Source organism: Rana temporaria, chromosome 1 (genome assembly GCF_905171775.1).
Source record: "Rana temporaria chromosome 1, aRanTem1.1, whole genome shotgun sequence".
NCBI classification, from domain to species: Eukaryota; Metazoa; Chordata; class Amphibia; order Anura; family Ranidae; genus Rana; species Rana temporaria.
The window spans coordinates 184,047,037-184,065,753 of NC_053489.1; the positions used below are offsets into that span (position 1 = coordinate 184,047,037).

Sequence of the window (18,717 nt, forward strand, 5' to 3'; positions counted from 1 at the left end):
ATGTCTTCTTACTGCCCTTAGAGGTGGAAAACAGATAAGACATGCAGCTACTCATGACAAGGGGTACCAGCCCTCTCCAGGGGAGATCTATGGGTTCTACAGCCATCCTGTCTCAACAGACATAGTGGTCTCTTTGCCCAGGCACACCTGCATTATAGGCAAGACCCAATAGCCCCTCAGGAGAGGACTAGGACCCGCTAGGGGAGGTATATGGGTGCCAGAGCCATCCTGTCTCAAAAGACATAGTGGTTAAGTTGCCCATGCATAGAAGCATAAAAATAGGCGAGACCCATAGTCCCCTACATGGAAGACCCACCGACGGACCAAGTCCCGTAGGTACCTCCGCTTACCTTTCCACGCTGCAGGGTATTGCAAAGCAAGAAGCACAGCCTTCACCCCTCACCGCGGGCTTCGTCTCAGACCTTCAGGGACTGGGGTCCATAGCAGGTCACCTCTCCCCTGGACCTATATAGCACCCTGGCAACAGAAAAAAACATTTGGTCTTTGGTATCGACCAATGTTCTAGAACCCAGGGTCCAGCTCTCAGAGAGAAGCATTATAGGCAAAACCTTGTTCTTCGTACCAAGGTCCGGGTACCGTCCACTTTGGCTATGAAGCACCTTGGACGGATCCGGATTTTATGGAGGCTTCTTAAATCCAGCATGGATCCCTCCAGTGAAGCTTCTCAGAGCACATGTTCATTCGTGACCAACACCTTAAAAAAGGTGAAAAAACTGAGGTACTCCCAGTATGGGAAGGGAACTTCCTGTTCTAATTGATTACACCAGTGTCCAGCACCTGAAGGTGGAATATAACCCACTTAGTAATGACTAAGACTCTGTGTCCTGTGATGTACGATAAAGAAATATTTATTGTTTTCAAAATTGTCGCTCTTTTTTTGTTTATAGTGCAAACAATTAAAAACCACAGAGGTGATCAAATACCACCAACAGAAAGCTCTATTTGTGGGGGGAAAAAAAGGATGCAAATTTTGTTTGGGTACAGCATTGCATGACCACGCAATTGTCGGTTAAATTGATGCAGTGCCAAATTGTAAAAAGTGCTCTGGTCAGGAATTTTTCAGATGAATCTTCTGTTGAATTACACCACAGTCGCCGCAAATATTGCAGGAGACCTACTGGAACCCGCATGGAGCCGATATTTATCCAGAAAACAGTGAAGTTTGGTGGAGGCAAAATCATGGTCTGGGGTTACATCCAGTATGGGGGGAGTGCGAGGGATCTGCAGGGTGGAAGGCAACATCAATAATCTAAAATACCAAGAAATCTTAGCTACCTCTTATTCCAAACCATAAAAAAGGCCAAATTTTGCAGTAGGATGGTGCTCCATCGCATACTTCCATCTCCACATCAAAGTTCCTTAAGGCGAAGAAGATCAAGATGCTCCAGGATTGGCCAGCCCAGTCACCAGACATGAACATCATTGAGCATATGTGGTGTAGGATGAAAGAGGAAGCATGGAAGACGAAACCAAAGAATATTGATGAACTCTGGGAGGCATGCAAGACTGTTTTCTTTGCTATTCCTGATGACTTCATCAATAAATTGTATGAATCCTTGCCAAACCGCATGGATGCTGTCCTTCAAGCTCATGGAAGTCATACAAGATATTAAATTTGGATCTCACAGCACCACTACTTAATTTGCTGACATATTTTTGGATTTTCAGTAAAGTTGTTCAATTTCTGTATAGGCGACAAAACTTTTGTGTTGCCAAAATGACCTTTCTGTCTTGATTAAATGATAAATCTTTTTTCAGTGAAACCAATTTGTTTCAGTGCATTAAACATCATTTGGGAGGGCTTTAGCTTTTCATATGAGCCTTTTCTAACACCAATTGATTAATTAAAAGTCAGGTTAATAGCAGGAGTTTCTACAAAATAAAGAAGCGACAAGACTTTTGTCAGGGACTGTGTGTGTATATATATATATATATATATATATATATATATATATATATACACATACCGTACTATAAATATATTATAAACTGTTCAAGGGGCATATTTCTTGAGTCCCTGGAGCACCAGTCCACTGGAAACGCTCACAAAATTACCCCATTTTGGAAAGCAAGGAGCTGGGACAGGTACAGCCACAATCAGGGTTGGCTTACATTGGTTAGTGTGGTGACACTGCGACAAATATGGCACTATTGAGGAACATTGATGCTGGCATACACTGATGTGGTTCCACTGGTACTGCTGTGGCTGTGATCAGGGACACTAACTGATGTGGTGGTGATTAGGACAATATGACTGGCGTGGCAGTGATCAGGAACACTGAGTGGAGCGGTGCGAATAAGGGACACTAACTGGCAGCACTGGTCTGGTGACATTGTACTGCTGTGGTGGTGATCAGACATAACGTCTGGCAGCACTGACATACAGTGATATCAGAGCAGTCAGCCATTGTACCCGATCACCACCACAGCAGTACGATGTCACCATAGCGATCTGCACTTGTTCTGGTGACAGTATGCAAAAAAATTAATACATTTCTTTTTTTACATACTGCTACCAAAGCGTCACTATACTACCTTGGGGGGGGGGGGGGGTGGGTGTGTTGATCGTGACTTTTTAGAATACACCAAGATTGCTTATTACAGTGATGATCACTGTATAAGCAATAATTTCTTGTGTGTTTGGCGTCCAATCATGATGCCAGTTTTTACTGCTATGAACCGAGCACAGCAGTCAAAGATTGTGCCAACTTGCACCCCTGGGGGGATGTACCCGTACGTCCTTCCAGAAGCATGCCCCTGGGGGGTGCAGTGGCATGATCTGTGACAGCTGTGTTCGGCTAACTAGGACTGGTGTGGCCACTACGCTTGTCCAGCCTGGTCACTGTGCATAAGCAGTTTATTTTTTTTTGCATAGAGAGGAGAGGAAATTGAACACGTGTCAGGTTTTTATTGTAGTCTGTGTCCCCATTTGAGACATTCACTCTCTATAATTGATCCGTTTAGTGAAGTGAAAGTAAATGAAAATCCCCAATTCTGAGTTGTCCTCAGAACAGGAATACAGGGGAAATCTTCCAACAGGGATACTAGTTTTGGTGACAATCGGGGATTCCCTAATTTTGGAAGGATTTCCTGTCACTTCCAGTTTTGGCTACAGGGCAGAAAGTGAAAGGAAATCACCACAATGGGACTTCAACAGCATAACATTTTTTACAGGTGTTATAACCCTCCCTTACCCTATCCAAAATGAAAAAAAAAAAAAAGTTTTACCTTTAGTTCCCATTAAGTTGTGCAGAATCCTATTACTCAGTTCTGCCTGGCCCCTTCATAATCAACAATCAATAAGCTGCTCTTTTTCTAGCCACAAAATACACTAAGTGAAAAACCTAATACCCAGTGTTGTTTTTACAAGGTTGTTCTAAAAATATATATTCTATATATTTTTTTTTCATATTAGTCATGAGTAGTATACATACCTCCCATAGGCAGTGAATACAAGTTATGGCTATTAACACCTTTCTCAGGTAAGTCATCTAAATATAAACAAATAAAAAAGGTAAAATTGTAAAAAGTGAGAGCAGTCCAAGAGATGTTCATAGATTTTAAAGCTGTAAAATATAGAAGTACTTCTTTGTTAAACCTAAACTCCAGGATTACCTACATTTTCAACATAAAAGATCCCTTGCCCGTTTGCCACACAAATGTTTAGAAATGATACCAATAGTTGAATGCCCAGCCTCTTCAAAAATTCCATTTATTACAGGATGCAGGGAGGAGTGATGAATGACCAATGCTCTAAGTTACCTGACCAGAGGGGGGGGGGGGTTTGTGGGAAGTGACAAGGGAGTTGTGTTATCCTCAAACTGCCCACAAAGCCATCCACCAGGGGCCTGGCAGTATACAGCATCTGCCCCTGCAAAGTTTAGGTTTGGCAGTGTCTCACAAAAAGTGGTTATCTGTGGCCGAGGTGCAGTTGAGCAAGACTGAAGCGTGTAATTTGCATTAATTTCATATCAAATTAGATGGTTGCAGAAAAGCAGAAAGGTATCCACTAAAAGGATTCACCTTCTCTGAGGACTATAGTAGGTTTTACCTGACTGCTTGCTTTGCGCAAGGCGACATAGCCAGCTGTATAAAACAGAAGCAAGAAGCCAGGAGCTTTGGCTCTCCTACAGTATCTTAATGGCTTGATGGAAATTATAAGTGTTCTTTTCCTAGTGAGTATTAGCAGGCTAACCCCGCAAAGCTTACTGATTCTCAAATTAGTCGGCTACTTTTTTTTTACACACAATACTATTTGAAGAAGACTTAAGGCTCATATACACTAAGAAAAATCGGGCGAACATTTTTGTCCAAATAATTTTCGTATGATTTTTGCTTTCGACAGCAGATTTTGACTTTTCGTACGGAAATTACTGAAGGTACAAACTCCAAACATTTTCTCAGATGGGAACAGAATGAATGATTTTTGCTTAATTTGTACCGTTTTCATATAGATTTTCGTACAAATAAAAATCACAATCAGAAACCACAAAAAAAAAAAAAAAAAAAAGCCTTTGTCGTACGAGAATTTTCATTCATCGGTTCCGATTTGCTGTGAAACATCGAGAGAAATCAGACGAACATTCGCCCGATTTTCTTATAGTGTGTACCCTACTTTCCAGTACAGGTTAGTTTCAAGAAAACACAATATTCAGAAGCTTTGCTTACCATGTTAAATCCAAGTAACTTTTGTAATAGTCCGCTCCAGAGCTGAGGATCATAAACTTGATATTCCAAACTGAGCTCTGTTACCAATCTCACTGCCTGAATCATAAAGAGAAAATATTAAACTTACATTTTCTGAAGTTCTTAAAAAAAAAAAGAAGTTCAAATATAAATTCTCTTGCTACTTAAAGAGAAAAAGGTCTGACTTGTAAAGTAAGACCCCTTGCACACTGAAGTAAAAAAAATGTTGAGTTGTTTGCCGATCTGAAATTAGATGCATTGTTTTCTATGGGACATAGCACACAGCTGAGTAAAGATCAGGAATACAGCGTAGTAAAGAGTGGCAAAACAAAAAATAGGATTTTTGTACTCACCGTAAAATCCATTTCTCTGAGTTCATGGACGGACATAGCAGCATTTTACCTTAGGGTTATATCCGCTTCCTTCCAGGAGAGTTTAGGCAGAAAAAAAGCACTTTAAGTGTTAACAACACTTTCCTTAGTGCAGCTCCTCCCAGGGGGCGTGGCCCCCCGGGTATAACCCACACCCTGCTCTAGCAGCCTCAGTTCGTAACAAGCAGTACAAACAAAAGGAGGGGTGGGTGCTGTGTCCGTCCATGAACTCAGAGAAATGGATTTTACGGTGAGTACAAAAATCCTATTTTCTCTTCCGTTCATGGACGGACACAGCAGCCTTTGACCTTAGGGACGTCCCCAAGCAGTGTCAAAAATTGGAGGAACTCCAATCTTAAACTGTAACACCTTGCGGCCGAAAGAGGCATCAGAAGATGCACTCACGTCCACCTTGTAAACTTTGAAAAGCGTGGACCGACGACCAGGTCGCCGCCTTACACACCTGTAACACAGAGGCTTGAGGTCGGAAAGCCCAAGAGGCACCGATCGCCCTGGTCGAACGCGCCGTAACATGAAAGGGAGGCGCCCGCCCCTTTAGGGCATAGGCCTGAAGCACAACCTGATGGATCCACAGTGAGTCCGACTTCCGGAACGGAGCCGTAGCAGATAAACACACACAAAGAGCCCGAACCACATCCAGGGAATGTAAAGTGGTCTCCTTCGGCTGAGGACATAAGGATGGAAGAACAATGTCCACATTGATGTGAAAGGCCGAAACGACAACGACCTTTGGGAGAAAAGAAGGCTGCGGTCACAGCACCACCTCATCCTCATGGATGACTAAGTAGGGAGCCTTGCGGGACAAGGCCGCCAGTTCAGACACCCGTCTGATCGAGGTAATAGCAACCAGAAAAGAACACTTTTTGTGACAGAATCAACAAAGGGATCTTCTGAACGTCCTCACAAGGGAGCATCTTGAAGCACTGAGAGGACCAAATCCAAGTCCCATGGGAGCAGTGGAGGGCGCACAGGAGGGGCCACATGCCGCACCCCCTCCACAAACGAGCGCACCAAGGGGACGCTGGCAATGGTCGCTGAAAGTAAACGGCCAGAGCTGAAATCTGACTCATAACCGCACTCAAGGCGAGAGCCTGATCCACTCCCCGCTGTAAAAACAGCAGAATCCGGGACACCCCGTATGTACAGGGGTGCCACTTCATCTCTTCACATATAGAGACGCAGGTCTTCCACGTACGATGGGAAATCCTACGTGAAGTATACTTCCGTGCACACAGCATGGTAGAAACCACCGAGCCTGACAGGCCCCGGTCCCACAACACCTGGCTCTCAACAGCCAAGCCGTTAAAGCCAGCGACTGTAAAAAAGGATGGAAGATCGGACCCTGCGACAGAAGATCTTCTCTCAGGGGTAGACGCCAGGGGCGTCTGCCATCAGATGCACCAGGTCCGCTATCAGGAGCGGTGCGGCCAGCCTGGAGCGAACAGGATTGTCTGAATCCCTACGGCTTCCACTCTGCGCAGCAGGCGAGGAAGAAGCTTCAGAGGAGGGAAGGCATAAATAGGCGATAGCGACCCCAAGGCGCCACCAACGCGTCTACCCACGGGTCCTTCGACCTGGCCACGAACCGTGGCACCTTCCGATAGAGACGGGACGCTAGAAGGTCCACGTCTGGAATGCCCCACTTTTGGCACAGGCTGTGAAACACCTCCGGGTGAAGTGACCATTCTCCTTGGTCCAGCTTTTGGCGACTCAGGTAGTCGACCTGCCAATTCTGAAAACCCCCGGAATGTACACGTCCGACAGAACCGGAACGGACCTTTTCGGCCCACCGAAGGATGTGCGCGACCTTCGTCGCTGCAGCTGAACTCCGTGTGCCCCCCTGATGGTTGACGTACGCCACGGCCGTGGTGTTGTCGGACTTGATCCTGACCGGTCGGCCCTGCAGATCCAGGGACCACCTTGGCGCACAAAAAAAACGCTTGGGGGTAGAAAAGGAGGGCCCTTGCTTACGGCGAGGCTCCTTGCCCTTCCCAGACTGAGGAAGCAGCGTGCTCTTACCACCCGTGGCATCCTTAATGATGTCATCCAGGGATGACCCTTTTTTGAGGACTGGTCCGCAGACCAGCATTTCAGCCACACAAGGCGGCGCAATACCACCGCATAGGCGGAGGCCCTGGAAAGCAAGACGAGCGTATCCAGAACCGAACCGAGCGTATCCAGAACCGACTCACAGACGAACCAACCGTTCAGCCAGGTCCTTACAGGTCTCGGAAGCATCTTGTGCCTCCAGCTCCTGCAGCAGGAGCTTCGCCCTTTCAGTCAGAGTCTGTGACACTAGAGTCCCAGCCAAAACCAGCATCACCGCAAACCCACTACAGTGAATAGGGAGCGGGCCACAGCCTCCACTCTCCTATCAGCAGGGTCCTTAAAAGGCAGGAGCCCCTTCCACATAACGTGGTGGCTTTGCTCAATCTGGACACTGGAAAGTCCACAGAAGGAGGAGAGACCCAGTCTTTTATAAAGTCCTCCTCAAAGCAAAAACTTTCTGCGGCGTATCCCATTCCTTGTACAATAAATTGTCCAAATAAGGAACACAAGGAAACACATATGTAGTGCGCGGCGGTTTGCGGAACCCCAAAGGGGACCGGCACATCAAACCTCTCTGAGTTTCACGCACCGCAGAAATAATAGCTCCAACAAATTCCTTGTCAGTAGTTGACCCTGAAACAGAGTCATCCTCACTGTCCGCGTGGGTCAACCCTGCATCCTCTGACACTACAGAACCAGAGGCAGGGGCAATAGCCGGGCATGGTTCTGTGTCAGAGGCATCCCCAGAAGCAAGCTCAGGGAGGGGGCGCTTTTTACCCCTCATCCGGGCACCAGTTGCTTCAAATCTGGCGAGGAAAAAAAAAAAAACCCAGGGCAGCCGACATTGCCTCAACAGATGTGGGGCATCAAGGGTACCTGGCTCAGGCTCCATAGTGCCCCACCGCTGTGTCACCCCACTGCAAAGCAGAAACCACCCACGGTCACCTCCCGGCCGTTACACAGAGTATGGAGGCCTCCAGGGAACTCACCACCCCGCCCGGTGCAGCGCGAGCTGAGAGAGAGAGAGAGAGAGAGAGAGAGAGAGAGACTTGTAAAGCGCAACACATGCAAACTGAATCGCCTATGGGCGCTGTATCCATTTCATGGGTAAGGAACCCCTTGACCTCAGAAGAGATGGGTTTTAATCTTTCTCCTGAAGGCCAAGTGGTCCGACTCCAGTCGGAAAAAAAATCTTCGATCTCCTTTGGACTTGTATCTGGCCTTGGGTATCTGGAGGAGGTTTTGATTGGTGGATCGCAGAATGCGATTGGGGTTATGGGCTTTTATTTTTTTGCATAGATATTGGGGGGCGCTGCCTTGAATACACTTATGTATTAGGCAGAGTGCCTTGAAAGTGATTCTGTCTTTTACTGGCAACCAATGAAGGGATCTCAGTGAAGGTGAGATTGATTCCCATGGTTTTTTCCCAGTCACTAGTCGAGCGGACGTATTTTGAACGACTTGCAGACGCGTGATTTGGTATTTGGGGAGTCCTAGATAGAGGGCATTTGCGTAGTCGAGTCTGGAATTGATGATTGTTCCCACCACGACTGCAATGTCCTCTTTCGGGATAAAGGGCGTGAGTCTGCGTAGTAGGCGCAGCAGATGGTGGGATCCGCTGACTACTGACCCTATTTGTGCATCCATTGTCATGTAGGTATCGAAAATGACTTAGAGTAAGGCATTTCTCTAGTCCAAGAGAATGATCCTTTTTGTTGCAGATGCGGAAATGCAGTTGTGTGTCGTCTGCATAGGAGTGGTAAAGTAACTTCTGGTTACTGATGATTTCAAAGAGAGGGCGAAGATAGATATTAAAATATACGGGCGATAAGGGAGATCCCTGAGGGACTCCGCATGACACCGTACGTTTTTCAGAAGTGAAAGACCCCAGTTTCACTATTTGTGATCGGTTTTCCAAGAAGGAGGAGAACCAGGGTAAAACACATTCAGCGACTCCAGCTACTTCAGCTAGCCTAGCCAGTAGTAGTCTGTGGTCTACAGTGTCAAAAGGCGTGCTTAGGTCCAGCAGTATCAGGAGACAAGATTCTCCTTAGTCTGCGGCCTCTAGAGCGTCATCTCATATTTTGAGCAGCGTAGTTTATGTTCCGTGACCCGGACAGAAGCCTGATTGAAACGGATCGAGTAATTTATGGGTGTCTAAATGCAGTTGCAGCTGTTGTACAACTACTTTCTCCATTAACTTGGAGAAGACATTTAGAGCCATTATGGGCCTCCGGTTGTTTGGGTCTTTGGGGTCGAGGGTAGCTTTTTTTAGAATTGGTTTTATTGTACCTTGTTTTAGCAAGGTGGGCACCATGCCCTCCTTGAATGATTGGTTAATGAGCTGCGTGATAGCTGGTGCCAGTATATCGGCACTTTCTTTCAGCAGTTTAGTGGGGATGATATCATTGGGTGCTGTGCTATTACGCAGAGTCCCGATGATGTTTTTAGTGGCATTGATGGAAATGGGTTTTAGAGTGAATTTTGGTGATTGCGGCGGATTTATGTGGGTATTAGGTTTGTGATTTGGGGTGGAGTTGGTGACGGTTCCATTTTGCTGAATACTTTCACGTATTTTTTCAATTTTATTAATGAAATAATCCGATAATTCGTTGCAAAATTTTAGTGAATCAGAATTGGGGGCCTCTAAACAAGCTGGATTCATAGAGTGACCAGCTTGAGGAGTTCTCGGGGGCGGTTAAGGGCAATTGCGATGATGTTGGAGAAATGATTTTTTTTGGCCGTGAAGATTTCTTTGTGATATTTCTTTGTTATTATCTTGTAAATGGTGTGATTTTTATCTGAAGAGCACCTTTTCCACGCAGCTTCTGCTCTTCTACGCTCTTGCTTTAGCAACGTCAGCTGGTCATTGAACCAGCTGGAGTTGTTTTTCCGGATGCAAGTTTTGCGTTTTGGTGCTACTAAGTCAGCTGACTGTAGTAGCGCCTTGTTGATGGCGTCAAGTGTTTCTGTGGCTGTTTGTTTTTGTTGGGTTGTTTTTATTTTGTTCCCTAGTGTTGTTTTGAAGAGTTCCGAGTGGAGCTTCTTCTGAGATCTAGTCCAGTGAGTTGTCACCGGTTTTGTCGTTTTTTTTTGGGCTGGCATTTTTGGTGATTGTGAATTTGATGGCATGGTGATCGGTCCATGGTTGCGGCTCATTTCCCAGGACGTCAATTTCCAAATCTTGTTTGAAAATGAGATCGAGCGTATGGCCTGAGGCATGAGTGGGGCCTTGTATTAGTTGCTGCAGACCTAATCGTTCCAGATGTTCGATGCAGGAGTCGGCTACGGGGTCCAGAGGTTGAAATCCCCAAGCACCAAAAGGTGTTTGATGTTTAGGGTATATGTGGAGATGAATTCCGTCAATGATGTGAGAAGGTGCGTTTTTGGGCCTGGTGGTCTATAGCAAAGTAGCATATGGACCGTATCTTGGGGATTTGTTTGCAGCTGCAGAGTGAGGGTTTCCATGAATGGAAGCGAGTTTTGAAGGACTGGTTTGGTGATCGAGAGGTGTGTCTTGTGGATCACCGCCAGGCCCCCCCTCTTTGCCCCACTCTGTTTTGCATTTGAATGCGATCATTTGCTGGCACCAATTCTGTTAGAATGGTGTTGCAGTCGGCTGTCAGCCAGCTTTCAGTGATGAAGAGGCAGTCCAGATCGTGTTGAAGGATGAAATCATAGATTTCTTGTCGGTGTTTTACTGCCGATCTTGTGTTGACCAAAGCGCATATTATGCGCTTGGGCTGGGGTACCTGCGCGTAGTTTTTGACTGTTGATCGTTGATTGATTCTCAACAGTCGCTTATTCCTTAGAGCTTTTTTGGTGACAACTGGGAGTATAGAGGCAAATGGTTTTAGTTCCCGGATGGTTTCTGCAGAGTATTTTAGGTAACCCATGGTCGCAGAAAAAAAACGCAGGGAAGTAATGTTGATTGGGGGGGTCTTATATGGTGATGGGTGGAAGACTGTCCAAGTGAGCCGTCACTCGTTGAGTCTTCTCTCCCCGATTGGTCCAGAGGAAGGCGAAAAACCCCAGGCGTGCTGTGTCAATCTGCAGCGATCGGGGAAAAAAATTCCTTCCTGACCCCTTAACGGGCGATCGGTGCAACCCTGGATCAATTGCCTAGGGGGGTGTGGGGGGGGAGTCCTGTTTTTTTGTGCTGTGTCTGCAGCAGCTGAGAGCTGGGAGGACCCTGCCTGGCTGCACTATCCCTGGGGAGAGCCGACTATCCCTGGGGAGAGGAGTCTGAAGCATGCTGAGAAGCCAGCCGCGCTGCTGTCTGTTCCCTCAAAGAGATTCGCGGTCTTCCTGAGCGCTAAAACGGCCACACGAGGCCAAACGAAATCAAAGATGGCCGCCGTATAGCAAAAAAATGCCATAGGACCACAGGAAAATGGCCACCGAGCCATATAAAGCGCGGCAAAATGGTGGCCGTTGAGCATTAAAAAAGACAGTGACACAGCATTACAGTGCAGCACACACAAAAGACCCTGCAGTGAACACACACAGCCCCCGCTACACACAGGCCCCGATGTAATAAAGAGACCCCTGAAAGCCCCCCCCCCTCACAGCCGCTACCCAAAAGGGAAAGGAGGGAGAGGAATTAAGGGAGAGAGGAAAGCAGGGCAAACCCTCAGTCGACCTCCCAGGGGAAAATTCCAGCCATACCACCTTACCTGAGCAAGGGGCCACTACTTACCCGTCCTGCGACCACCGGCTGGAGATATCACAGACAGAACCAACGTCCGCATAAAACGGCATGGCTGTCGGCCAGACACACTGTGACAAATCCATAAAGGCCGGTCATATGTGTGCCCTAGAACAAAATGTTCCCCGGCCGCCCCTGGAGCAAAGGGGCCTGTCGTGGACGACCCAGAGCTGAGCTGAGGGCCGGCACACGCTCGATGGCCGAACATGGGGGGACTACAAGAGTCAAGACCCAGCCTGTCACCCAGTCAGCTGTTGATAGAAGAATCACAGGATTCAAAAATGCAGGAACAAAATATTAAAAAGCGAAAAAAAAAAAAAAAAAATATCGCAAGAAAAAAATCTCCAGAGTACAGGACTCCAGAGTGCCTGTCGTTAGGCAGAGAAAAACTGAGGCTGCTAGAGCAGGGTGTGGGTTATACCCAGGGGGCCACGCCCCCTGGGAGGAGCTGCACTAAGGAAAGTGTTAACACTTAAAGTGCTTTTTTTCTGCCTAAACTCTCCTGGAAGGAAGCGGATATAACCCTAAGGTCAAAGGCTGCTGTGTCCGTCCATGAACGGAAGAGAAATAAATAAGGTTTCATTTGATTGCAGTAATTTAAATCACATATTCGTGTTTACTCATCTATAAGCATATTTACCTGAGTATACATGAGTATATTACAATCCTGACAATGAAGAAGAATTTTACTCATCTATACGCTTACACACAAGAATTCGGATACAGTCAAGTTATATTGCCACATACAGGATTGGACACAGTATAAAGATAACAATGTCCCTGCGCATCTGATGAAGTCCAGTGGGTGTAATGTATAAGGCGGAGCTGAGGGCGGTGACATCACATAAGAAAGGGTTTCCCAGTGGGAGGGATGCGATTACAGGTTCTGCTGACATTACCAAAGGTACATTGGATGTTAAGCGGAGGAGTGTATACTGCAGAGAAACATTTTTTTAAAGCATGCTTATGCAAGTTTATTTTTTATTTTATTTTTATAAATATTAAAGTAGAAAGCACTATGATCTGATACAAAACTACCTGGTGGTTAACACATGAGGGGAACAAACTAGTATGACTTTGTATTAAACTGGAGTGGGGAGAATCTGTGCTAAACAATCTGGTGGATCAATCCCTGAGAGGAACAAACAAGTCTACTGTGTATGGAGCTGGAAGTGAGGAGAGTCTGTGCTAAACAATCAGGAGGATTAATCACTGAGGGGAACAAGTGAGACCAACCTGCTGTACAGTAAGACCCCTACTCACGAATAAGATCCGTTCTGGGAGCTTGTTCATAAGTATAACAAAGATCAGTGCTTACAGGCAAAGGCTGTGAGCACTGATCAGTGTGTTCTGGCAGGGAAAGTCACAATACCACAGCTAGGGAGATCACTGCACCAATATTGCTTGTGTTGGCACAGCGATCTGTCAGGTTTTTTTTCATTCAGCCCGCTTGATTGAACGAAAAAAAAAAAAGAAACACAACTGTGCAAACATATGTTTGCATCTTTGAAAGTTCACAACTCAAAAGGTTCATATGTTGGGGACTTACTGTAATTTAAATGGTCTAATGCCCCTTTCATACAGGGTGTAATCTGTACAAGCAGATACACCTGCTCAGCGGGGGATCTCTCTGCTGATCAGGTGGATGACAGATTCATGTCCGCTCCGCTATGCAGAGCAGACACAGCCTGCTGTTCTCTATAGGGCGGTCGGATGGAAACTGACTGCACGCTTGTTTCTATCCAATTGTCATCCGATCCTATTCGCCCACCGCATGACAAAACGTAGTACAGTATATGCCCATCCATCTGTTTTTAGTGGAGCGGATGCCAGTGGATATAAGAACAAATGGTGGCTTGGAAAACAGACAGGAGGACCTGATCGGTTCACTGGTGTGAAAGAAGCCTAACTCTTAAGGTAATCACACATCTGCTAGCACATATGGACGAAGATATACACATTTAAAGTGTGGACTAACACTGCAATGAATCTTTGGGGATATATGGTAAAGATTTTTCTATAATTGATCAATGTTGGGGTACCGACAGCCTCATTTCTTGAGGCCCTGATGCCAGGACAGTACAGATACCCCCCAAATAACTTTTTGGAATGTAGACGCCTCACGATATTTAGTAAGAGGCATGGTGAGTTTTTTTTAAGTTTTAATTTTTTTGTCACAATTTTTGGGAAAACGAAGTTGAACATACATTTTCCCCCCCCCACAATTTATTTTTTATTTTCTACATAGCGTCACCATCACCATAATACCAGGGACACTGACTGGTGACAATAATATATATATATTTATATATACCGTATTTATCGGCGTATACGCGCACTTTTTTGCCCTGAAAATCAGGGCAAAATCGTGGGTGCGCGGTATACGCCGACACCCGCGCCGAGTTTGAATACTGCGCCGACATATACCGAGCGCAGTACACTCGTGTATTGTCGGGCAGTCTCGGGTCCTCTCGCGCTGACGTCCTGGACGTACAGGACGTCAGCGCGAGAGTTGCCGAGCCGGCCCGACGATACACGAGTGTACTGCGCTCTGTATATGTCGGCGCAGTATTCAAACTCAGCGCGGAAACGAGCGGGGAGGACGCCGCAGAAGGACGCCGGACCCGACGAAGAGGACACCCGAAGCCGCAGACGGACGCGACGAGGCCGCCGATGGACGCCGCGCAAGACACCAAAACTAAGTACAAAAAAACTTTTTTCCACAGGAATTCGGGGCAACTTTAGGGGTGCACGCTATACCCCGATAAATACGGTATACACACACACACAAACAGTGAATTCTTCTGGAACGGATTATGGTCGTAATCCAAGGTTCCACTGTGTTATATATACATATACACACACACACTGGCACCCTTACTTTTTAATTTTTTTATAAATGATATAGGGTCCGGGATTAAAAGTACAATTTCTGTCTTTGCAGACGACACCAAGCTATGCAGTGGAATAACGTCCTTACATAAATACATATTACATTTAACAAATTATTATTTTTTTACATTCTGTCACCAGAGCAGTACAGCGCCACCTCTGGGGAAGCAATCAGGGTTTTGGAATGTGCCTGTAATGTAAAAAACATTTTGACTTTAGAACCACTTTAAGGTGGAATTCACTAAATGTAGAAAGAAAACGGGTGACGGAGGCCTTACAAATATGTAAAACAGACACCTGATGTTCAAAGGCCTAGGAGATGTACACAGACCTAGTAAAGTGCACCCTTACAAGAAAGGGTTGAAAGCCTGAACAATGACCTGTCTTTATCCTCCTTGCTATGGTGGAACGAGATCCAGGCAGCCTCCTGCAAGAGCCTCCCAGGAGGACAAAGAGGTAATTGAATTGCTTGAAAGAAGCTGTAGCTGAAAGATAAACCTGCATGAACCAAATCTATAACAGTGGAGAGACACCTCCCTGGGAAAGAAGGATGGGCAGAGATTTGGGTGGAGATTTGAGCTGAAACCAAACATTCATTTACTTCACACCGGAATTGAATACAGTGTGTGGCGATACTTGCATGCTATATACACTATATGTTTATTATGTGTTCCTATTCACAAAGTATGAGAAAAGAAAAAAGGGGTTCCCCTGGGTGGACTTTTTAGGCATTGATAGTATTCCAAATATACAGGATATTGAGAGTAAAAAAATATTTTTTATTCACAATTATACATATTTATCAAAAAAATCAAATATTGAATTAAAATATACAGTTCCAATGATTGTCACCATATAAGTAAATACATGAAAAACCTTCTTTGCACCCGATGCATTTCGGGGTAACCTTCTTCAGGGGTGTGTAGAGAAGGACAATTAGTTCATCCAAGCATAAAAATACATACAGTTAATTACATGCATTTAGAACATTATTATTAAATATATACAAAAAGTTTTCTTTATATGTGATGTATATACATGTAATCATTCACTTACGTATTAGAAATGTAGAAGGATGATGAATATTTAATTGGATACTAGGGCTGTGGAAATGGACTATTAATTCATCGATTAATCTTTAATTTTTTTGATCGATCAAAATTATTTTGATTGGTACTCACCTCTCCGCCGGCTTCCGGGCTTTCAGGGAGTTCCCTCGGAGATCCGGTGACATCACGGACACCGGCGGGGCTTGCCGTGTCCATCTGAAGGGCTCCTTTGCTGTGCCTTCATATCTGCATGCCGGGGGGACCTTACTATCTGCCACACACAAGGGCTGTTACACTTCCCTCTATCAACCTGGGATTCTACAGCCATGTTTTTATGACTGCTTTTTCTACCGTTTTTAGCCCTATTGGGGTACAATCTATTATTTCTATTATCTTATATTTTTAGGGATCTCCATCCCAGTCCCAGTATATCTCTTCTGGTTGATCCATCTGCTTCTCGATCTTTGGAAAAATTTCTCCCTAACGGGATGAACACCTGTTCCATATAAATATCCGTCTCAAACTTGCATTAATTGTATATTCTGATACCCATTTCTTGCTTGACTGGCAACCTCATTAATTGAATCTAGTGTGCCGTTTACATTTTCAATTCTTTTAAAAAATCGTATCCAATGAAATATTCATCATCCTTCTAAATTTATATTATATGTAAGTGAATGATTACATGTATATACATCACATATAAAGAAAACTTTTTGTATATATATATATATATATATATATATATATATATATATATATTTTTTACTCTGAATATCCTGTATATTTGGAATACTATTAGTGCCTTAAAAGTCCACCCAGGGGAACCCCTTTTTTCTTTTCTCATATATACTGGATGTGGCACAAGCATACATTTGCCATTCACCCCCCTTTCTATTCACAAAGTATAGATTAACTGCTTTAAGACTGTTCATAGTACTTTTACATGAATGTGCTATAGCCTGTTCCAGGTAATGCCACGTACACACGATCGGTTCATCCGATGAAAACGGACCGATGGATTTTTTTCATCAGATATCCGATGAAGCTGACTTTCATCAGTCTTGCCTACACACCATCAGTTAAAAATCCGATCGTGTCCAACGCGGTGACGTAAAACACGACGACGTGCTGAGAAAAATGAAGTTCAATGCTTACGAGCATGCGTCGACTTGATTCTGAGCATGCATGGATTTTTGACCGATGGATTTCCCCACAGACTATCGTTTTTTTTCAAACGGTTTTTTAACCATTAAAATTTTTTAAAACAGGTTCTATTTTTTTTTCACCAATGGGAAAAAAAAACGATGGGGCCCACACACGATCGGTTCGTCCGATGAAAACGGTCCATCGGACCGTTTTCATCAGACGAACCGATCGTGTGTACAGGGCATTAGGGGCGTGCAGCACGGTGTCGCTATGCGATTACATGATCACAAGGTTATCAAATAACAGCTGTGAGTGGCCCACAGCTATCACATGGTACCTGGGCAAATCATAGCACCCTGTACTTTGTGATTATCTGTAGCCAATCACTTATCACTAGTAATCACAGCTGTCAAAAATATAACCCATTCATGACAGTTCAAAACATTGCTGTTACAGTGATAATCACAGTAACCACAATTGAATTGTAAAAAATTCCATGATCGCCCCCAGGGAGAGTTTTTTTTTTTTAACATAATGGTCACCAATCAGTATCCCTGATCACCGTCACACCAGTCCTATGATGCTGTACTGCACTGGTAAACTTATGCAAAAAGAAATTGTGAAAAAAAAAAGACATTTTATTTAATTTCTTAATTTTCCACAAAATTGTGACAAAAACAAAAAAACATCACTACTAAATACCTTGGACGGTCTACTTTTCAAAAACAAGTAATTTAACCGCTTTCAGAATGCCCACCACATAAAAACTGCGGCAGGGCAGCCCGGCTGCACAAAATCACGTACCTGTACACGCAGTGTAGGGGGGGCACACGCGCCACTCCCGCTGTGTTTGAAAAACAGCAGAAGCCAATCAGCGGCCACCGATGATCGTTCAGTGGAGAGATGGAGTAGCGGTCTGCCTATGTAAACAAGGCAAACCGCTGATCTGTCAGGGAGCAAAAGAGAGATCATGTGTTTCGCTGAAACATGGATCTCTTTTCCTCCAGTGTATCCACCCCCAACACAGTTAGAAAAGCACCTCCTTTGGACACACTTAACCCCTTTGATCGTCCCTGGTGTTAACCTCTTCCCTGCTGCTGTCATTTATACAGTTATCAATGCATTTTTTTTTAAAGACTGATCATTGTATTGGTGTCACTGGCCCCCAAAAAGTGTCACTTAGTGTCCAATTAAGTCTGCAGCAAATTGCTGACCACCACCATTACTAGTAAAAAAAACTACAAAAATGGCATAAATCGATATACATTTATTGGGATTTTGTTTACCAAAATATGTAGCAGAATACATATTGGCCTAAACTGATGAAGAAATTTGACTTTTTACTTTTTTTTTTTTAATTGGAAATGTTTTATAGCAGAAAGTAAAACAACATTTTTTTATTCCAAATTGTCGGTGTTTATAATGCAAAAATAAAAAACGGCAGCGTTGATCAAATACCACCAAAAGAAAGCTCTATTTGTGGGGGGGAAAAAAGGACATACATTTTATTTGGGTAAAGTGTCGCACAACCGCGCAATTGTCAGTTTAACCACTTAAGGACCGCCTAACGCCGATATACGTCGGCAGAATGGCACGGCTGGGCACAATCACGTACCTGTACGTGATTGTTAAATGCCCTGCCGTGGGTCGCGGGCGCGCGCCCGTGGCCACAGGACCCGATCGCTGCCGAAATCCCGCGATCGGTCCCTGGAGCTGAACGGGGAGAGGTGTGTGTAAACACACCTTCCCCGTTCTTCACAGTGGCGCTGTC

At 44.9% G+C, this 18,717-nt stretch overlaps 1 protein-coding gene across 1 annotated transcript in view; it reads right to left on the minus strand.

Moving 5' to 3' along the window:
* KNTC1 (kinetochore associated 1) overlaps window positions 1–18,717 on the minus strand; it is a 552,295-nt gene that overhangs the window by 52,918 nt on the left and 480,660 nt on the right. The window contains exons 56-57 of the mRNA XM_040347334.1: window positions 4,690–4,785; window positions 3,456–3,512 (exon numbers count right to left, since the gene is read on the minus strand). Coding sequence (XP_040203268.1) covers window positions 3,456–3,512; window positions 4,690–4,785 — 153 coding nt within the window. The remainder of the gene's footprint in view (window positions 1–3,455; window positions 3,513–4,689; window positions 4,786–18,717) is intronic.